This window comes from Quercus lobata, chromosome 6 (genome assembly GCF_001633185.2).
Source record: "Quercus lobata isolate SW786 chromosome 6, ValleyOak3.0 Primary Assembly, whole genome shotgun sequence".
Taxonomy (NCBI): domain Eukaryota; kingdom Viridiplantae; phylum Streptophyta; class Magnoliopsida; order Fagales; family Fagaceae; genus Quercus; species Quercus lobata.
Genome location: NC_044909.1, coordinates 39660496 through 39679498, shown reverse-complemented (window position 1 = coordinate 39679498; position 19003 = coordinate 39660496). Strand labels below are relative to the sequence as shown.

The 19003-nt window shown below is 36.7% G+C and overlaps 2 protein-coding genes across 2 annotated transcripts; both read left to right on the top strand.

Moving 5' to 3' along the window:
- Positions 1-972: 972 nt before the first annotated feature.
- On the top strand, positions 973-3149 carry LOC115950742 (cyclin-D5-1-like). The gene is made up of 5 exons (XM_031067978.1): positions 973-1382; positions 1486-1572; positions 1663-1954; positions 2075-2208; positions 2377-3149. Exons 1-5 carry the CDS (start codon positions 1119-1121, stop codon positions 2533-2535), a joined length of 936 nt encoding a protein of 311 aa, XP_030923838.1. The 5' UTR covers positions 973-1118; the 3' UTR covers positions 2536-3149.
- Positions 3150-6924: 3775 nt separating this feature from the next.
- Positions 6925-13097, top strand: LOC115950645. Its single transcript, XM_031067866.1, has 5 exons — positions 6925-8088; positions 8688-9152; positions 9255-10319; positions 10417-10603; positions 11922-13097. The coding sequence occupies exons 1-5, from the start codon at positions 7000-7002 to the stop codon at positions 12899-12901; spliced, it is 3786 nt and encodes a 1261-aa protein (XP_030923726.1). The 5' UTR covers positions 6925-6999; the 3' UTR covers positions 12902-13097.
- Positions 13098-19003: the final 5906 nt, after the last annotated feature.

Here is a 19003-nt window from a genome sequence, read left to right as displayed (position 1 = left end):
AGTATGGAATGAGATATACATAAGAGAGGTGCTTTCAATTTGATTATTTTATCTTTTACATTTTTATTTCATTCCAATTTATCTTTTAACTATTTGTCAAAATACTTGTTTTTTTTTTTTTGTTTTGAAAAAATCTGTATTGATTGAAGATAGATTAAGAATAAAAAATATTTTAATAAAAAGATAAAGAGATAAGGTGTAAAATACTAAAATAGTAACAACCCTCAAATATTTCTAACTCCAGTCTCCATGTCCACCTTTTATGCATATTTCTAACTGTTAAATTCTGCTCATGCTTTTTTGCATATTTTTCACTGTCAATTTCTACTACATGAGTTTAACAGCACAAGTATATCCCAAGACAAGGTCGACTCGTATTATATAACTTGGACAATTAACAAATACCCTTTTGTAACAATAATCATTGATGGTAGTGCTAGGAGATTTTCCTGATCAGTAAACATTTTGAGAGATGTATTAGGTAAGTGGATGCTAGGATTTTTTCTTCATCTTGAAATCATATCGAGCTTACAAACTTCATTCTCGATTGTATATCCCCATTGCAGTGACAATGGAAGGTGCAAATTAGACATGTGGAGTACTCAACAAGAACAAGAAGTCTCCTATATGATTCTTGCCCTACTTTTCATTTCGATGTTTATTTTATGATTTTATCGATTTTCTTCTTATGAATAATAACTAGTGCACACACTTTGGAAATTGTGATTCCAAGTTATGATGATTTGAGTGCAAAATCTTTCACATTTTTTAATAGAAAAAATATTAAAATTTTTTTAATTTAAAAAAAAAAAGCCTCCGAGGCTAATCTCTTACTACCAAAAAAGTGAAAAACAGAATATGGAAGCAATTGAAGATTTGAAATAGATTGTTTGGTATGTACTATAGGTGTATAACCCGTATAGTAAATACCTAACCGCTAATTAACGCCCTCATTTTGGCGGCACCAAAGACGCTAGTCCCCCTCACCTCTTACACTGTAGTTTCGCACGCTCCCACTTACTATAGAGTCAGTTTATCACTTCTAAAAACAAATACCCACTTCCTGATTTCTCTGTTTCTGTTTCATTCTCTTAGAATTCGGATGAAACATAGCAACAATGGGGATCTCCGACACTCCGTTTTCTCCACGTAATCTCTTGTGCCAAGAAAACCCAGATGCTTGCTTTAAAGAACAACAGCAAGAAGAAAAAGAGGATGACCCATGTTTGTTTCCAGAGAGTGAAGATGAGTACTATATTCAATGCTTGCTTCAGAGAGAAACTATTGCTTTTGGATCCAAAAGCTGCTGTGCTGGTTTCTCCAACACAACCTCATCCTCGTTGAAGCGTGTTCGTTTGGATTGCATTGAGTGGATTTTCAATGTTTGTTTCTGTAAAGCTCTTTTCTTTTTTCTTTTCACCTTTTGTGTTCTTAGCTTAAAAAGATAATAAATACTGGAACCAACTCTTCAAATTTGTGTTTCAGACTCGGGCATCGTTGGATTTCCGATTCCTTACTGCTTATTTGTCCGTGACTTACTTTGATCGGTTTTTTTCAAAGAAACCCCTTGGTGTAAGCAAATTTCTTTAACTTTTTGGCTAATGAGTCTTTCATGTTTGCTAAATTAGCGTAATGCTAAAATGCTTTTTGTTGTTTATGTAGGATTGGATGATTTGGGCTATTCGATTATTATCCCTGGCATGTTTATCTTTGGCAGCAAAAATGGAGCAATCTACAGTGACGCCACTATCGGCATATAAGTTACAAGAATATGATTTTAACAACCAGCAGATTCAGAGAGCAGAGCTATTGGTTTTGAGTACTTTGGAATGGAAAATGGGTTCAATTACTCCTTTTTCTTATATGAATTACTTCATCAATAAGTTCTGTGGGGAATCTAAACCGGAAGGATTGTGGTCTAGAGTTGCGGAACTTTTTATGGCTGTCACAAAAGGTATGGCAAGATTAATCTTTCTTTGAATGCATTTAATCTTGGCATTAAATACTGGGTGCAAATTGTTTTGTGAGGTTACTATGTGTGTTTGTATTTACCAAGTTGAATTCTTTGATGCAGAGATTAATTTAATGGATCATCGACCATCTATTATAGCGGCAGCTGCAGTGTTAGTAGCAATCGATGCTCAACTAACAAAAGAAGCAGTGGAACTCAGGATAAGACCGATTGCATTGTGGGGGTCTCAAGAAAATGTGAGATTTCATTATTAGTATTGAAAGATTAATCTTTCATTGAATGCATTTAAACTTGTGCATTGAAAATGGATATCTTAGAATTTGAAAATTAAAGAACATTACAAAGTTTTAGACTTTTAGTTATGTTTTTTAAGCTGATTTATATTATATATTGCTCTGCAACAGGAACATATTTTTTCCTGTTACAATATGATGCAGGACATAGAGAAGCGAATAGTTAAGACACCCGCATCAGTCTTTCCCCCGCATTCTGCTGCTGGCACTAGAAGAAGACTTAATTTCAATGAGCAACATTGCCCGGTAAAGAGAATCCACCGGTCATAGATAGCGAAATTGATCTTCCTAGCAAAAATTGATTTGTGTTTTTTTGATTGCTTTATAGGGATGTTTAGACTGAGAGTTGATTCTTGATATTAGATTGTATACAAGTGTCATGAGTGTTTCTACCAACTCATGGTATGATTTGGAATCGATGATTGGGATTCCATTTTCCAACAAAAAAAAAAAAATTACCCAACAAAAGTTTTTGCCAGTGACAAAAGAAGATAGAGAAAAAGAGAAGTAAATACATAAAAAGAAATAACTTTAGCCTATACAGTAAGAAGTGAGAAGCTGACTGTGAAGTGTGAATGTCCAGAGGCCATTAAGGATGAAGTGAAGACCAAGAGAGTGCCAGAAGGCCATTGAAGACTGTTTGCCTATAGTGATTCTCAGTAGTGTTTGCTTTCTTGAATGTTATACCACTTTCTTGCCAACTTTTTTTTTTCAATTGGTTGTATTTTTTTTTCCACTCTTTTCTCCCTTTTTTGTTATGACAGGAAATTTTTTTTGTATACATCACTTGCCACCCTACCTTTTGATGGGGGGCTCGGGATGCTCCTATGTCTTTCAAAAGGCTAAAAGCCATAAGGAATGAGGAATTGTTTTTGGTTGATTTGTTACATCTGTGTTGCATTTGGGCCATTATAAAGTATATAAAGTTGAATGTGATTATATTTGCTTGGAATGTTGGGGGTTCCTTTTGATGAGTGGGAAAGCTTCCCTTTTCCTTTTAGTTTGCACTGTTTTGGGGGTCGTGAAACTCCAATTATAGGAATTGGAAATCAAGAAGGATATAGTGGTGATAATACTATAATTCAAGTGCATTTACAACAATATTAGAATGGTTGGCCAGATATATACTATATAGTTAATCAAACCAAATCATTTTGGCTTTAGCTCAGGTTGTGAAGCAGGTGGTGGCGATGGGGTAGATACGAGGTCCAGAACTTGTAAAGCTATAAAAATAAGTGACTAAATTGGAGGTAGCTTTCCTGAGGAATGCTTGCAATCAACCTTGAAATAACAGTGTCTGATTGAAAATGGATTGTATAGCATATCTGTTTATTGTATAAAATGTTATTGTATCACAAAATATTAATTGTATAGCAAGTAGGTACATTAAAAAGTGACCTACTTATTGCAATCATAAAAATTGACCAATATACAGGTTTCAAATAAAGATTGATCATTCCCAAAGTTGAGTTCTTACAGTTTTATATTCTCCTATAAACTTATAAAGTTTGTGAACTTTAGAAAAATATCCCAGATAGCCTAATTGAAAAACATCCATATTGTCATTAGAGGCCACTTTTCTTGAAAATGCTTACTAATGCTCCCTAGGCCATTGTTTTCAACGACAAATATGAATGCTGCTATTTGCTCCCTAGTCCCTTCATTGATGGACGTAGTAGGACCCAGCCTATCATCATGAAGTTAGAGACCCCTTGTTTAGGGTACGGTGGGGGACGGAACATGAGGCATAAGATTCATAGCAAAATGGTGTCAGAGGCTCCACTCCTCCACATGCCTTCTTGGGGATCATAGGGCATCCAGTCTGGCATTGTACAACATTGTAGTTTAGCTTGCAGCAATTACCCCATGCATACCTCACTCTTTACTGTTTCATCTGTTTCAAAGGCCTGAGCCAAATCAACCTGATTGACAAATGAAAAATTTGCAGCTGTTATAGTGAGCGTTTGGGATGAGCTGAAAGTGGCGTTTCAGTGTTCTGCGTTTTCATGTTTTTTTTTTTTTTTTTTCCTGTGCGTGAACAGTAAAATTACTGTGCGTGGGACAAAAATCCTGTTCATGCACTGTTTACGGATCCCATGACACTATTCACATATTTAAAAATTATTTTACTACAGTATTTTTAGTTTTCAGTTTCAGTAACAATAAGTTCAATCCAAATGGACTTTATAAACTAGAGTCCATTCATTTGTAGTCTCTTTACTTAACAGTTTAGTTTATCAAGCAATTAGGATTTTTTTCTTTTTAAAATTTTTAAGAATAAGAATATATTAAGAAGGAACAAGAGAGGACCATAACTCATCTTCAACTTCTGAAACAAGAACCCAAGAAAGAAGAGAGGAGATGGAGATGGGCCCATCCCAATTACAAGAGACCGCCCAACGGGCTAATTTGTAAGGCAAAAAATTAACATTTCTAGAGACAAAAATAAAATCGGAACCAGAGAGAGAATCTAAGGCTCTATTCAATTAGGAATCACACTTCATGAAGCGGAGGTTGTTGATATTTGATTCAAATCCCTTCCCTTCCTTTCCATAGGATTAAAAACTCACTCCTCCAAAATAAATGGGGATTATTTATCAACTTTAGAAGTCAGAGTTTATGCTAAGAATAAATGTAATAAGAGAATCGAAGGCTGCAAAATAGTTTTTTTTTTTAGTCTCGTGGTCATGTATTGCCCTGTTAGTGAAAACTGAAAAAGGCTTTCAGGCATATTTTGGAACTTCTATTCATGGAGTACGCATTTATTGGATGTTATTATTATTCATGAAATAAGATCACAACAATGCCAATGAAGCTGTCACTCGAACAATTATGGTTCCAAAGATTCTTACTACTACTTATTATGATTATATAAACTAGTGAGTGATATAGCATGCGTGCTTCTATACAATTAGAAGCAACATAAGAATATATTTGATTGGAAAAAAAAGATTGCAAAAGTCACTTTAGAAAGGTAGGTTTGCAATATAACACACAAGGTAAGAAAGCCTGTTAACATTATGAAAGGTTTTGACCCTGATGCAACCATTCAATTAAGAATTGGATGCTCCTAATCGAGACGATTACACGGAATAGACTTAAACTTAAAACAAAGTGTTGATAATGTGGATGATTTTACCCTCTGAAATGCCTAAACAAAAAGTGCTAAAGCTGTTGTAGGACCACATTTAACATCTACATCATACAAAAATTGTGGTTTTCTGTCATTTGAGGAATTCTTTTGTCCTGATTAAGAGAAGGATGAACTTGGACAACTGGAGAGCATGGAGGCGACCAAAAATATTAATATTTTACACGATTATGTGACTTCAGAATGCATATATAACACAATTAATATTTTTACCCTGTTGAAGGAAAAGTGCATGCACCGGTGTTTTACACGTTCGAATGAAAGCGCACACAAACTCTTTTACTTTAACTAAACCTCACTGTTTTGGCTCTTTTTCATTTCTATAGCCAGAAAAGTATTTTGTAGCTGCTCATGCTCTAGCCAACTAAGGCAAGTATCCAGCAACTCATACGGGGCCAAGTGACCTTTTTCAAAGGACCAAAAAAGGATGAAAGGAAAAAAGCAGAATCAAAGCCTGGAATGCACACCTTCTTTTTTCTTTTTTTGGGGGGGGGGGTTAAAGTGTGATTCGTGGTGCAAAATTTCAGGTCGTGGTGTTTGAACATGGTAGTTGAGGCTCAGGTCAAATTAGATTTGATCAATTGGGCCGAGACAAACTTCTTACCTACCCAATGCCACACCAACTACATTGCTTGGCCCGGCTCATTTGTGACCCAACTCATAAACCCATACAAAATGCATAACATTTTAGGCCACACCCTTCTCCTTTATTTGGATCAACAGACAAATCATAGTCGTAGGAATAAATGAGTTTCCACTTCCACACCCAGATTTAAGGGTGTGCAGCAAAACTGACCCCATCCAATTCAACACGTTAAGTTGAGTCAAATTTTAGGGGTTGGTTGGATTGTCTTTTTCTTTTTCTTTTTCTTTTCTTTTTTTTTTAACCTGGTTGGATGCAAGTTAGCAAATTTACAAATCTATTTAATTCGACCCGACCCACTTATATTTAATATATATCTAAAAAATATATTATATCATTTACTCTTTTGTATATCAACTAAGTTAGGATAGAATCGTGGGTTCCTGTTAATTCAACTGATAAAGTCTCTAATGATTGTATAAGAAATCTGAGGTTCACCAAAAACTGATTGGTGTCTTAGTCTGATAATAAAGAGCTATCATAAAAAACGGACGCTATATGTTGAAATTTTCTTAAAAAAAAAAAAAAATTGAGATAGAACTATATGATATCCTACTAACTTTGAAGTACTTATAAAATAGTTTGTGTTGGTTTGTTACCATGCACATGTTTATTAGGTTATAAATTTGTTTTTATATTGGTATTATTCTAATAATCAATTAAAAAAAAGTTGACCAACCTGATCCAAGTAAGTTGGACCCTACAATGGGTTGGATTTTATCCAACCTGGCCTAGGCACACCCTACGGGCCAGATCATTTCTATCCAGGCCTTTCATTTGTCAGTCACTAAAAAACCCGTCACAGCCCGTAGTTCCATCGTTTCCGCCGAAAATTCAAAACGAACGGTAGCTTCCCTCAGTTCCCTCCCTCCCACTCCCACCCCTCTCAAAAAACAGAAAAAACATTTTGAAAAAAAAAAAAAACAATCAGAGTCAGTAAATGGAGAAGCGACTCCGTTCCTCTCTCCAATCCTCAGCCGAAGAGTTCCTCTCCTTAGCCCAAAAGCAAAGCCTCAAATCCTCAAAACCCATTCTCAAATCCCTAATTCACAAAATCACTCCCAATTCAGACCTCTCTTCCTCTCTCCCCATCTCTCTCCACCGCTCCATTTCTCACTCCATCGAATCCTTCCAGAAGCTTCTTCAACCTAACCCTAGAAGAAGCCCTAACCCTAGCCCCTCCAAGTCCCCTCCTACAAAGCGACCCCGAAGATCTTCGCGCCATTCCAAGACGCCGGTGGAGCCCGAACCGGACCGCCATGAATTCGATGTTGGCAAAGAAAAGAAGAAGCTTTTCAAGGACCTTGAAATTCTCGCTCATATCGCGGTTCTATGCGTCGCGCACCCCAAAAAGGCGTTCTCGCCGTCCGATCTGCTCCCCGGAGTTCGCGCATTGCACGATAATTTGATTCTCTTTGATTCGGAGTCGGTTCTGATATCGGAGATAGCGAATTTGTGCGAGGAGTGGTGGAAGGAGAATTTGCCTGGGCGAGAGACTTTGATTTCTCAGTCTCTACCTTTCTTGCTGTCCAAGTCACTGACGTTGAAGAGGAAAGTGGATCTTCACAGAGTGTATTCGCTTCGCGAGGCGTTTGCTTTGTTCGATTATGAGGACGAGAGCATCGAGGACTTGAAGCTCTTGCTGATTCGGTGCGTGATTGCGCCGCTATATTTGAAAACCGACGATGGGAGGCGGTTCTTGGCGTTTGTGTTTGGGCTGAGCAATCAGCTTGTGAAGGAAATGTTGGCTATGATTCGGTCTCAGATTCCGTTTGGGCGTAAATCGATGCTTGAGGCGTTCGGGGATATACTGTTTCGGGCTTGGAAAGCCGCAGAAGGGGATTCCAAGGGCGAGTTTGAGGATGGTTTTTTGCAGGGTTTGATTGATGGTGCGATACACGCGAGTTCACCAGCATTGGCCGCATCTATTAGGAGGGTTTTGGGAGGGTTTATAAGCCAGCGGACCACCGAGGGGGTCGAGAAACTTCTTTTTAGGCTTGCTGAGCCAGTGATTTTTCGGTCTCTACAGGTAGCTGTTTTCCTTCTTTAGTAAATTTCTGATTGTTGAAGATAGTGTTCATGAATTATATGATCCTGTGATAATATAGTGGGGATGATAGTTAATAGTTTAATATATTTGTATGCCATAATGATTGAATATAGTTATATAATTTAGACTTCTTGGCAAATGAAGTCGTTAATTTGATGTAGTCAATGATATCATTACTTGTCCGCATAGTCTAGGAGACCAGGCAGCAAACACATTTAAAGCATTTCATGAAAAAGACTGTGTACTACACATTCCTCGTACCTAAATATGGGTCCCATATGTAGTATATTGGATGCACTGAATAATTTTCACCATGTGAAGGACGCTTCCATAATTGCCAGAGAATCTGGTTGGGATTAAATTGGTATCCTGTGTTTGTTGGATTAAGTACCTCAGAAGCAGTTTTGTATTAACTAGTGAATTCCTGGGCCTGGTTGGTCTTTGTTGTCAACAAATCAACAATATGTTGGTTTAGCAGGGTCTCTACTCACAATTTTATTTGATATCTCAAATCTATCTGATTCATGGGTTGTTTTGAATCAACTTGCATTTGACCATGCCATGTTTCTGTTCAACAGGTTGCAAATTCTAATGTTCGCCAAAATGCATTGCATTTGCTTTTGGACATGTTTCCTCTAGAAGATCCTGATAGCACAAAAGAGGTGAAAGATACATTACTTGATAAACAGTTTTTTTTGTTGGAGAGATTACTTGCGGATGATTGTCCGGATGTAAGGGTAGTGGCAGTGGAAGGTTCCTGCCGCATCCTTCATTTATTTTGGGAAATCATACCTTCAGCATCCATAACAAAGACAATTACGAAAATTTTTGATGATATGTCACATGATATATGCATTGAGGTTAGGCTCTCCACATTGAATGGTATCATTTATTTGCTTGGAAATCCCCAATCTCATGAAATTCTTAAAGTGCTTCTACCAAGATTGGGGCATCTAATGCTGGATAACGCCGTTTCCACACGAGCAGCTGTTGCAGATCTCCTCCTTCTTATAAGGGATATTCGAAATTTTCAGTTTCATAAGGTATACTGTACTCTTTAAGATCAAACACCATTCTGCAGTGGTTGTTTCTGATGCCTTTATCCATATTGGTTGGTTGATTATGTTCTCTATATTTCTCTGCAGGTGGTAGGGCTGGATGTCTTGTTATCTACTCTTGCGAATGATCAACCTCTTGTTGCTCAGAAAATCACAAAATTGCTTATACCATCGTACTTTCCCTCAAAAGTACCTATTGAAGAGGCATGCAGTCGCTGCATTACACTAATAAAAAGGTCTCCCATGGCTGGAGCAAGGTTTTGTGAATTTGCTGTATCAGAAGGGGCATCCCTTAAGTCTCTCATGGAACTCGTTAGATTATTCATTAGTTTGATCTTGTCACCTGATAAGCTAGATGCAGATCAAATGGAGGGTTTACTTGTTGCTGCATCCTACCTTTGCAACAGCCTAGCAAGTGAGCCATGTTACAAACGTGCTCTAAACAAGTTACTTGATGGTGAAAAAGTGAAGTTCTTGTTTGCTGCTGCCTCTACTGCATGTGCTCAATCTTCTGTAATTAAAATCGTTTCCACCATTTCTCCAGATGATGCAGCTGGGCTTTTTGAAGAATGCATGGGTTTGGTTACTAATTGTAGTGGTATATCAGATAATGTGGAAAGGCAAGCCGAAGTGAGGTCTGCTCACAAGTTGTTCCTGTCTTGTGATGGATTTGATGATATGTTTGAAGCTCTAACAGTGCGTTTGCAGAAAACTGCCTACCGTTGCCATATAAAATTTGGAACTGAAATACCAAAGAACAGTTTTTCCTCCACAAAAAGGAAGAAATCTATGTCTTCTGGAAAAATTTCAGCTAAATGGAGATGTGTCGATGGAAAGAAGGCATTTGACTTTGAGAAGGATTATTCCATTGCTGTTGGAATAGCGTGGCAAATCAGGGACTTGCTTACATCAGAGGATTCTCGGAAGGCTATATTGAGGTCTCAAACTCTAGAACTGTCATTTATTGCTTTAAAGATCATATCTGAAGTCAGCATCGTGCAGTGCATGCATTGCGAATACATGGACACATCTCCCATTCTGGCATATACAGTTCTTGCTCTGCATATGACTCTTCAAAATGTTAGCATAAATAGTCAAAAAGATTGTGGTACTAGGAACAATAGTACTGATTCCTCAAGATCACTTCTGGAGGCAAGTATTTTAATTTATTTTTAATGCTGGTTTTGAACACTCAGAAATATGTTGTCGCTGATGGGCTCCTAAGTCCTAACCCAATTTTCTGTTTCAGCTGACAGTGTTGGAACAGACAATGGATCACATGCTAAACTGTACAGAGAAACTACTTGGAGCAGGTGACTCTGGAAAGTACAGCAAATTACCCTCAGAACTTGGGCAAGCTAACAGTAAGACAGCCAGTAGCCATCGACGAGGAAACAAAGAACCTCAAACAGATGCCTCTAGTCCAAGTGCTCATGGTAAGCAATTATGGATAGGTCACAAATTGCTGAGATTTTATGCACATATGGAAGTTGGTTGTTAGTTCTATCATATGACGTGATGAAAAGTACTTTTTTGACACTTCTTTCTGGTGATATAGAGATAGATCTTTGGATAACTTCAGATGATGTATGCAAACAGTATTAGTGTTTGGTTTGTAACAGAAAGGTAGTGGTATGAACCGACTCCATATAATGTGACTGCTGCACATGTCATCCCTACTTGGACTATTATTGTCAATTACTGGCTCTCTCTCGATTGGAGTTTGTGGTTCAAACCTTCGAAATTACCAGCAACACTTGAGTCTAGAGAATTGATGAGGATAGATTTTTAATTTTGTTTTTCAGGATCATGAGGATGGCTATGATAGTGGTAAGCGCAGTTGCATATTTAGAATTCAGTATTCTTAAACATTTCTTGGGCTCATTTGTCTCTCTCTCCAGTCTTATGGCAAAGACTATTGAGTCCTCATGTAGGTTAGTAAAAAAAGGTTGTACTCAAATACATAAAGCTCTCCCACTTCTATGGGGTCTAGCAGAGGGGATTTGTAGGCAGCATTTTTTTTTTTTTTTTGAGAATTTGATTCTCAGACTTGAACTTGTAACATGCCACTTTGGGTGGAAGGCATTTGCCATTGCATCAAGGCTCGAACCTCTTGTTTAGTAATAATCCAGAAAAGAAATTTTTTTCTTTTACAAATATTTTGTTCATTGTGTTTGACAATAGAAAGTATAGCATTAACTGCCACTCTTCTATAGTAGAGGTAGGAAATGCTCATTGTAGTTGAGTACTTATATCACATTGGACAATTTGGTAGTTATTTCTCTCATATTCCAGTCATTCTGGAAAGCTGTATAATTTTTAAACTAAGATGAGTTTAGAAAAAGGTCTTACTTTCACCTGCATGTGCACTATGTTTTTCTATAAATTAAATCATATTTTAGTTCTTTGTTGTAGTGCTGTCTTATATATAAGTGACTAAGGGTCGCACAACCACAAAAGAGCTCTAATGCTCTTTTTTTTTTTTTTGGGGGGGGGGGGGGTGGGAATGGGGTGTCTGGAAAGCCACTAAAAAGGAGCTTTATTAAAAGGTCCTTAAAGCTATGGCTAAAGATGAAGTTTGAAACTTTTAGGAAAAAGCTCTACAATTCACTGTTCATGTTTTATAAATTCAGAACTTTAAAGAACTATTCCCTGTAATTTGCCAAGCACTCAAAGCTTTATTACTAATACTCAATGTTTAAAGCTTTCACGACATTGCCAGATGAGCACTAATAGTTTTGTAATTTCTTGTAGATTCTCCCAATATTGAACAAAAAAGAGTACCAATTAAAGTGAAGATGCTTACTGCAAGTCTCAAGTTCATGGTTGATGCCGCTATGATGGGTTTTCTTTCCCACTATTATGGACAGTTGTTAAAGTTCACATCAAGATATGTACAATACATCATTTCCGCTTTAGGGCAACAATCTCAAGACCGATTTCAGTTTGAGGAGGAAGATTTGAAAGATATAGTTGTGTGTGTGAAGAGCTCCTTCACCTATGCAGCGAAGTTGCTTAATCTAGTTCACAGAGCTGTCAGTGAAGCTTCACCACTTCCTCCAGAAGCTTTTGATGTTGCCAACAATTTGCTTGATCTAATCACCTCAATTGAATTACACATGGGCTCTGGTAAAGCAGCAAGTCTTGTTGCCGCAGCAAAGCCTTGGTTGCCCGATTTGATTCTGGCATTAGGATCCGTGAACATACTGAAAGAGACTCAAGGAGAAGGGATTGATTTTCATGCATCTGATCGCATTAAGGTCCATTTTCCATCATGGCTTTTGAGTTTAGCAAGGACTGAGCTTAGTGAAATGAGTGAAGTTGGCCCAGAAAAGGATGATGATGGCAGAGTTTCTGAATCTGAGGACTTTTTAGTTTTCAAGAAACTTCTTGGAATGATTGTTACATTGCTAAAAGGAAATCCTAACGTACTGGATGCAGTTGGGGTGATTTTCTTAACTGGCTCAGTACTTGGGTTTGAAAGGAAAGACTTTGGGTTGGTATTGGGACTCTTACACTTTGTTTGTATGAAGTTATTTAGTCGAGATGACAAAGAGTGGGGTGATATGATGTTGGCTTCTCTGCAAGAAATCTATCCTCAAATAGAGAGAGAACTAGAAGAAGAAAATGACGAAGATGGAAGCCAGAAATTACTCAGTGCAAAGGAGTTACTTGAACCTGTTTGGATGTATCATATATATGAAACAGGGAGGGTTACAATGATGGAAGAGTAGACGGACTTCTAATTTTATGAGGGGAATATGTGCTCTGATCTTCTTTTTCTTTTTTTTTAATAATTATTTTTATTCAAAGAGAATTAGAATATGATGCATGATTTTGTTAACTGATTGGCCCAAGAAAGGACCAAATCTCAGAGAGTTCTAATCAATATCAGTATCAATATCAATATATTAATATGATAAGGTGAAACTTTCCAAACTCTTCAATCCAATTTTGAAAATCTAATTATTAAATTGCACGTTTTCTATATTCTTAACACGCATAACAAATTTCGTTCAAATAAGATGTTATTTACTATTTGATAAAAAACTTATTTTTAATGCATAATTTTAGATTAAAAAAATACTTAAAATATAACTATTTGATTGATAACAAAATTATTGATTTTTTTATATTAAAAATAAATATTTATTTGTGAACTATTTATATGCATTTATTTTTAATTCAATATTTGTGAATCCATTAAAATTAGTCTTAACAAGCTATAAATGAACCAAGTTATTTATGAATAGCTCAAGAAAAAACTTGTTCATGTTTTTTTGTTTAGCAAACAAGCTAAGCTCAAGTACAAGTTTAGACTTGACTATTAAATAAGTCAAGTTTAAACATAATAGTATGCCGATGAAAAAATTCATGAGCATGCAAGCTCGATTTAACTATATATAAAAGTATACATGTCCAAAAATATACTCATATAAACTTGAGAATGGATTGTGTAAGTTTGTAACTAAGTTCATATAATATCAAAATTTTGGTTGTAGTTTATTGATAATATAAACAATCCATTTGTTGTAACATTCATAGATTTGTGAGGGAACAAGAGATTTTAGTAATGATTTTACTATATATTGGAAAAAAATAAGTTCAAGCTTAAACAAGCTTAGTCGAGTATTAAAAGTTCAAATTTGTTCATTTATTTATTTTATATTTTTTTTTGTGAATGTGATTGAAACTTAAGATCATCACCAAACAATATTACGTGTTCCTTGGTTCATTTTCTTGCTGAACAAGTTTGAGATTTTCAAGAGTTACTTGATAGTATAACCATGACTAAAAAATTTTACCCTTGCAAAAGGCTATGAATTTTTTTTGCAAATGGATTATTTATATAATCAATAAACTACAAATGATAAATTGATATCATATGAATCTATTTATACACTTTTACATTTCAATTTCAAGTCTATATAAATATATATTTTCAATCCAATATACAGTTAAATCAAGCCTTAATGTTCACAAGCTTGTTTTTTAATACATTATTATGTTTAAGCTTAAGCTAGGCTTGTTTACTAGTTGAGGCTAAAGTTGGGCTTAAGCTTGGTCTAAAGGTGTGCAGTGAGCATGCCAAAACCAATCCAATCCAGCCCAACTGCTAAATTTGGTTGGTTTTTAAAGGTTGGTGGGTTGAGTTGGGTTATGAATTTTTTTTAACAGTGGGTCGGGTTGAGTTCAGGTCATAAGATTCACAAATCCGCCTAATCTGACCTAATCCACCTATATTTAATATATATTTTTAAAATTTATTAAAATAAATATTATATATTTTGTTATTTACTTTTTTGCCAATCTTCCTAAATAAAAGCCAAACCCTAATTCTCCTCATGTAGTTTGTGTTTTTTGGAGTTATACTCATGATTATTTGATTATAAATTTGCTCTTAGTTGTGGCAGTGTTTTCTAATGCTTAATTTATTATTAATAATAATAGTAATAATAATATTAAAAAGAAACTGTCCAAACCATGGGTCCAACCCGATTCACGTGGGTTGGGTTAGACCTCTGTGATGGGTTGGATTTTCTTTAACCTACCATGGTGGATTGGGTTGAAAAAACTACTCAACCCGACCCATGCACACCCACCTTGGCTTGTTTAAAAAACAAACAAACATAAACAAGCCTTTTTTCCGAGTAAAGCTTGAGTTGTTCATAAACAACTTGATTCATTTAAATAGTTTGCTCAATACTTAAAAAAACATTATAACATCATCCATTCTAAAATCTTCATGTAGCCAATGCAAAGTGTTTTTGTTTATTTTCTCTAACAGAAGGGTTATAATACACACTTCTATGTTTGTTTTTGTTTATTTTCTCTAACAGAAGGGTTATAATACACACTTCTATGTTCAGAAGGATTACTAAAAAAAAAAAAAAAAATACAAAACCACACAACAACAACAACAACAAAGCAATTCCATCTATGTAGAATGAAAGTAAATATATGTTAATCTAATTACATAACAGCACAAAAACTTAAATCTAGAAGACAGCTTTATATGATGTTATCTTCAGCTTGTCAAAGACCTTTGCTAAGAGAAAAAAATATTGGAAACAAAAGTTGTATGGTACAATTACCAAGAGTTGGGTGACAGGTGGCTGTTAGGAGATTTCCAATTCTCTACAACCTTATAAACATCTAAACAAGAGGGAGACTTCAGGCCAATAAATTTGGACTTTATATATTAAACCATTCGCATCAATTCGTGCATGATTCTTGTTTATTTTAGCATAAAAATCTAATTTTTCTATAGCAAACTTGTAAATTTTACTATAGCAAACTTGTAAATTTACACCATTTAGAGCATTCCCATCAAGGGTTTTAAAATTTTTAGCATTTAGCATCTAAAAACCCAACTTTATACCATTTAACACATTACTTTTCAATACGCCTAAGAGCATGCGCATCCAGAATTTACAAAAAATTTTATTTTACCATCTCAAAACTCACTTTATTATTTATACCATACCATTTTCCAATACCCCTAACATCCCAACTTTTATTTTCTTATACAATACATTAAAATAATATATTTACACAATAAAATATATTTATCTCTCTCTCTCTCTCTCTCTATCTCTATCTACCACTCATCACCTCCATCACCTCCATGAAGACCTAAAACCCCAGCATAGTTTATCAAAAAAAATAAAACCAACGTAGAACCAAAAAAAAAAACCTCATTGATCCACCATCAACACAATTTATCAAAAACCCAAAAAAAAACCCCATTGATCCACCTGACCCACAAAGCAAACCCACCAAACTCAGCCCCAGACCCACCATGCCACCACAACCCACGGCCCACCACACCGATGCCACCATGATCCACCACTGAAACTCAACACCAAACCCACGTCCAAAACCGATTAGTAAACCCATCACCACCCACAACCAAATCCAATTTGCAAACCCACAACCATGTCGATCTCACCACCACAACAACTACCAGATCCTTGATCATGTTGATCTCACCCAGAGAATCCTACAAACCCATAACCACGCCAAAAACCCATGAACAAACCCACTTGGTTTAAGATGAGCTATGGAGAGAAAGGATGAGAGAAAGGCTTGCATGCGGCAGCGGGTCGGCAAAGACTGAAGATGGGTCGGCAAAGATTGAGAAGTGGTGAAGTAATGAAGTGATGAAGCCTGAAGATTGAAGAGAGAGTGATGAAGAGGTAGAGAAATGAGAGAGAGATGTGGGAGATGGAGAAGTGGGAGACAACTAGAGTAGAGAGAAGAAATTAGTAAAAAATAAATACAAGCTGCTACAGTACAATATGACATATAAGATGGTACTGTAGTAGTATTCTAATAAAATTTACTTCCCGCTAAAATTTGCAACGAGCTTAACACCTTGTGTGCAAGATTTTTGTGGGGTCAAACTGGTGAAGAAAGGAAAATTCATTGGAAAAACTGGGGGTGTTAACCCAATCAAAGAAAGAAGGAGGAATGGGCTTTCGTGATTTGAAGGATTTTAATTTAACCATGCTTGCCAAGCAGGGGTGGAGATTGATTCAAGATAGGGACTCTTTGCTTTACAAGTGTTTTAAGGCACGGTATTTCTCTCGGTGCACATTCTTAGAGGAATCGGGTTATGGCTGACAAGTGGATTTCAAACCAAGTCACAAATCGGGTGTTTCATCCACCGGTGGAGGAGGAATGGGAGTGGAGAGTTTCAGACCTCACTGATTGGAGGACAAATACTTGGGATCGTGAGGAGGTAGAGGCTAAATTTCATAGGTTTGATGCAAAGGCTATTCTGCGCATTCCATTGAGCCATAGACATGTGCCTGACATGGTTTTTGGCTGCACACCAAAGGTGAGGACTACTTAGTCAAATCAGGATATCACATAGCAAGATTAATATCCAAGTAGGAAGCTGATATGGGTGAAAACTCAAAGGAAGTGACAGGAAGCCTGATCTGGCGAAGCTGTGGAAGCTTAAGATTTCGAATAAAATTAGAGGTTTTGGTTGGAGAGCCTGCCTTGATATCTTGCCCACTCGTGTAAATTTAGCTTAGCGTAAAATTCTTGCAGATGACAAATGTGGAGTGTGTTTACAGGCCAAGGAATCTGGGTATAATGTTTTGTGGGAGTATAGGTTGGCCCAAGATATTTGGGCTGGTTGCTTGCGTCACTTGCAAAAAGGATCGTCGGGCTTTGATGATATGGTGCAACTGGTTGAGTATATGCAGCAATGCTTACCAAACAAGGAGTTGGAATTTTTCTGGGTCCAAAGTTGGTTTATTTGGAACCAACGTAATGCGGTCGTGCATGGAGGCGTTATCCAAGAACCAGGACGTTTGAACCAGCGAGCCAAGGATTATTTAGAGGAGTTTGTTGGGAAAAATTCTATATAACTGTGAATAAATTTCAGCAAGCACAGCGAAAGCACAACCATACAAGAACACAAAAATTTACGTGGAAATCCTTTCTCTTTGAAGGGAAAAACCACAGGACAAACTCCGAATAATTTCACTATATCAAATAGAGATTTTAACACTTAAAGATACAACTTGAGTAAAGAAAAACTTTCTTTTTCTTTTCACTCACTGTTCTCTTTCTCATTGTGTATTTTCTCTTACCCTCTCTATTTTTCTCTTCTCTTTTGCTTGCTTTCACTCATGCAGTTCTTTAAGACTGCACCAGTCCTCAGTCTCACTTGCTGGGACTTCTCTTTTCTCAAGGGCTTCACATCTTCACCCCTAGGACTTCACTTCTTCAACCCATCTTCACTGGCCGAATGGCCTCTCTAATTATTTCTTCATCTTTTCCTTCTTTTCTCCCTTTCACACTCTTCATATCAAGTCACAATAAATGCAACCCAACTTATCTTGACTTTGCTTCAACCAATTTCTTTTCTTCAGCTCTCCCTTATCCGAATGACCCTTGGCTTTTGCTTCTCTCTTTTCTTTCTTCCTTCCAACATGTCTCACAAGTTTAACATCACATAATCATTTATGTGGCTTGACTTTTGTACATCTCTTCATAAATGTTGTTGGACTTTTGTACATGATTATAGAGAAAAAGATGAACCCAATTTCTTCTCTTTCGGATAAGCTACTCCAACAAACCCATTTCACTTTGCTGACTTCTCAGCACTTGTCCAACAAGCTCATTTAATGAGCTAAGACAAAGTATGGGCTGGAACACGGTGCAGCGCAACCAACAGAGTTTCGGGTAGCACAGACATGTTTAACAGTATTGGGCACTCCCATTTTAGTGCATAATTGGCATCCTCCAACAGGTTCCTCATACAAATTGAACTTCGATGCGGCAGTGTTCTCTGATACAAGTTCCTCTGGTTTTGGTGCTGTTATCCGTAATAGTTTGGGGGAGGTTATGGCTGTTATGTCAGCCAAAGGGCCTGGTGTGGTGGACAGTGAAGAGGCCGAGGTGCTTGCTTGTCAGAGAGCACTTGAGTTTGCTGTCGATTCTGGGTTCGAGGAGCTAATGGTTGAAGGTGACAACTCCACGGTCATAAGGTGCATTTCTTCCCTACGGGCCTTACGGTCTAGGTTGGGGAATATTTATGCAGATATCTATCTGTTAGCTGCTGGTTCCAAATGCAAGTCATTTAGTTGTGTTAAACGCAAAGCTAATTCTGTAGCTCATTCCTTAGCCATGCTAGGTCAATTGATGATGATATTTTTTGGATGGAGGAGTCTCCACCTCCTGCCCTTGAGGCTTTGTATTTGGACTCTATTTCTCTAAATGAATGAAATTCGTATGGTTCGGTTTCAAAAAAAAAAAAAAATTTACAATATAAATTAGCAGTCCGAATGGAGCTTGGTTTTTGTGTTTTAATGGTA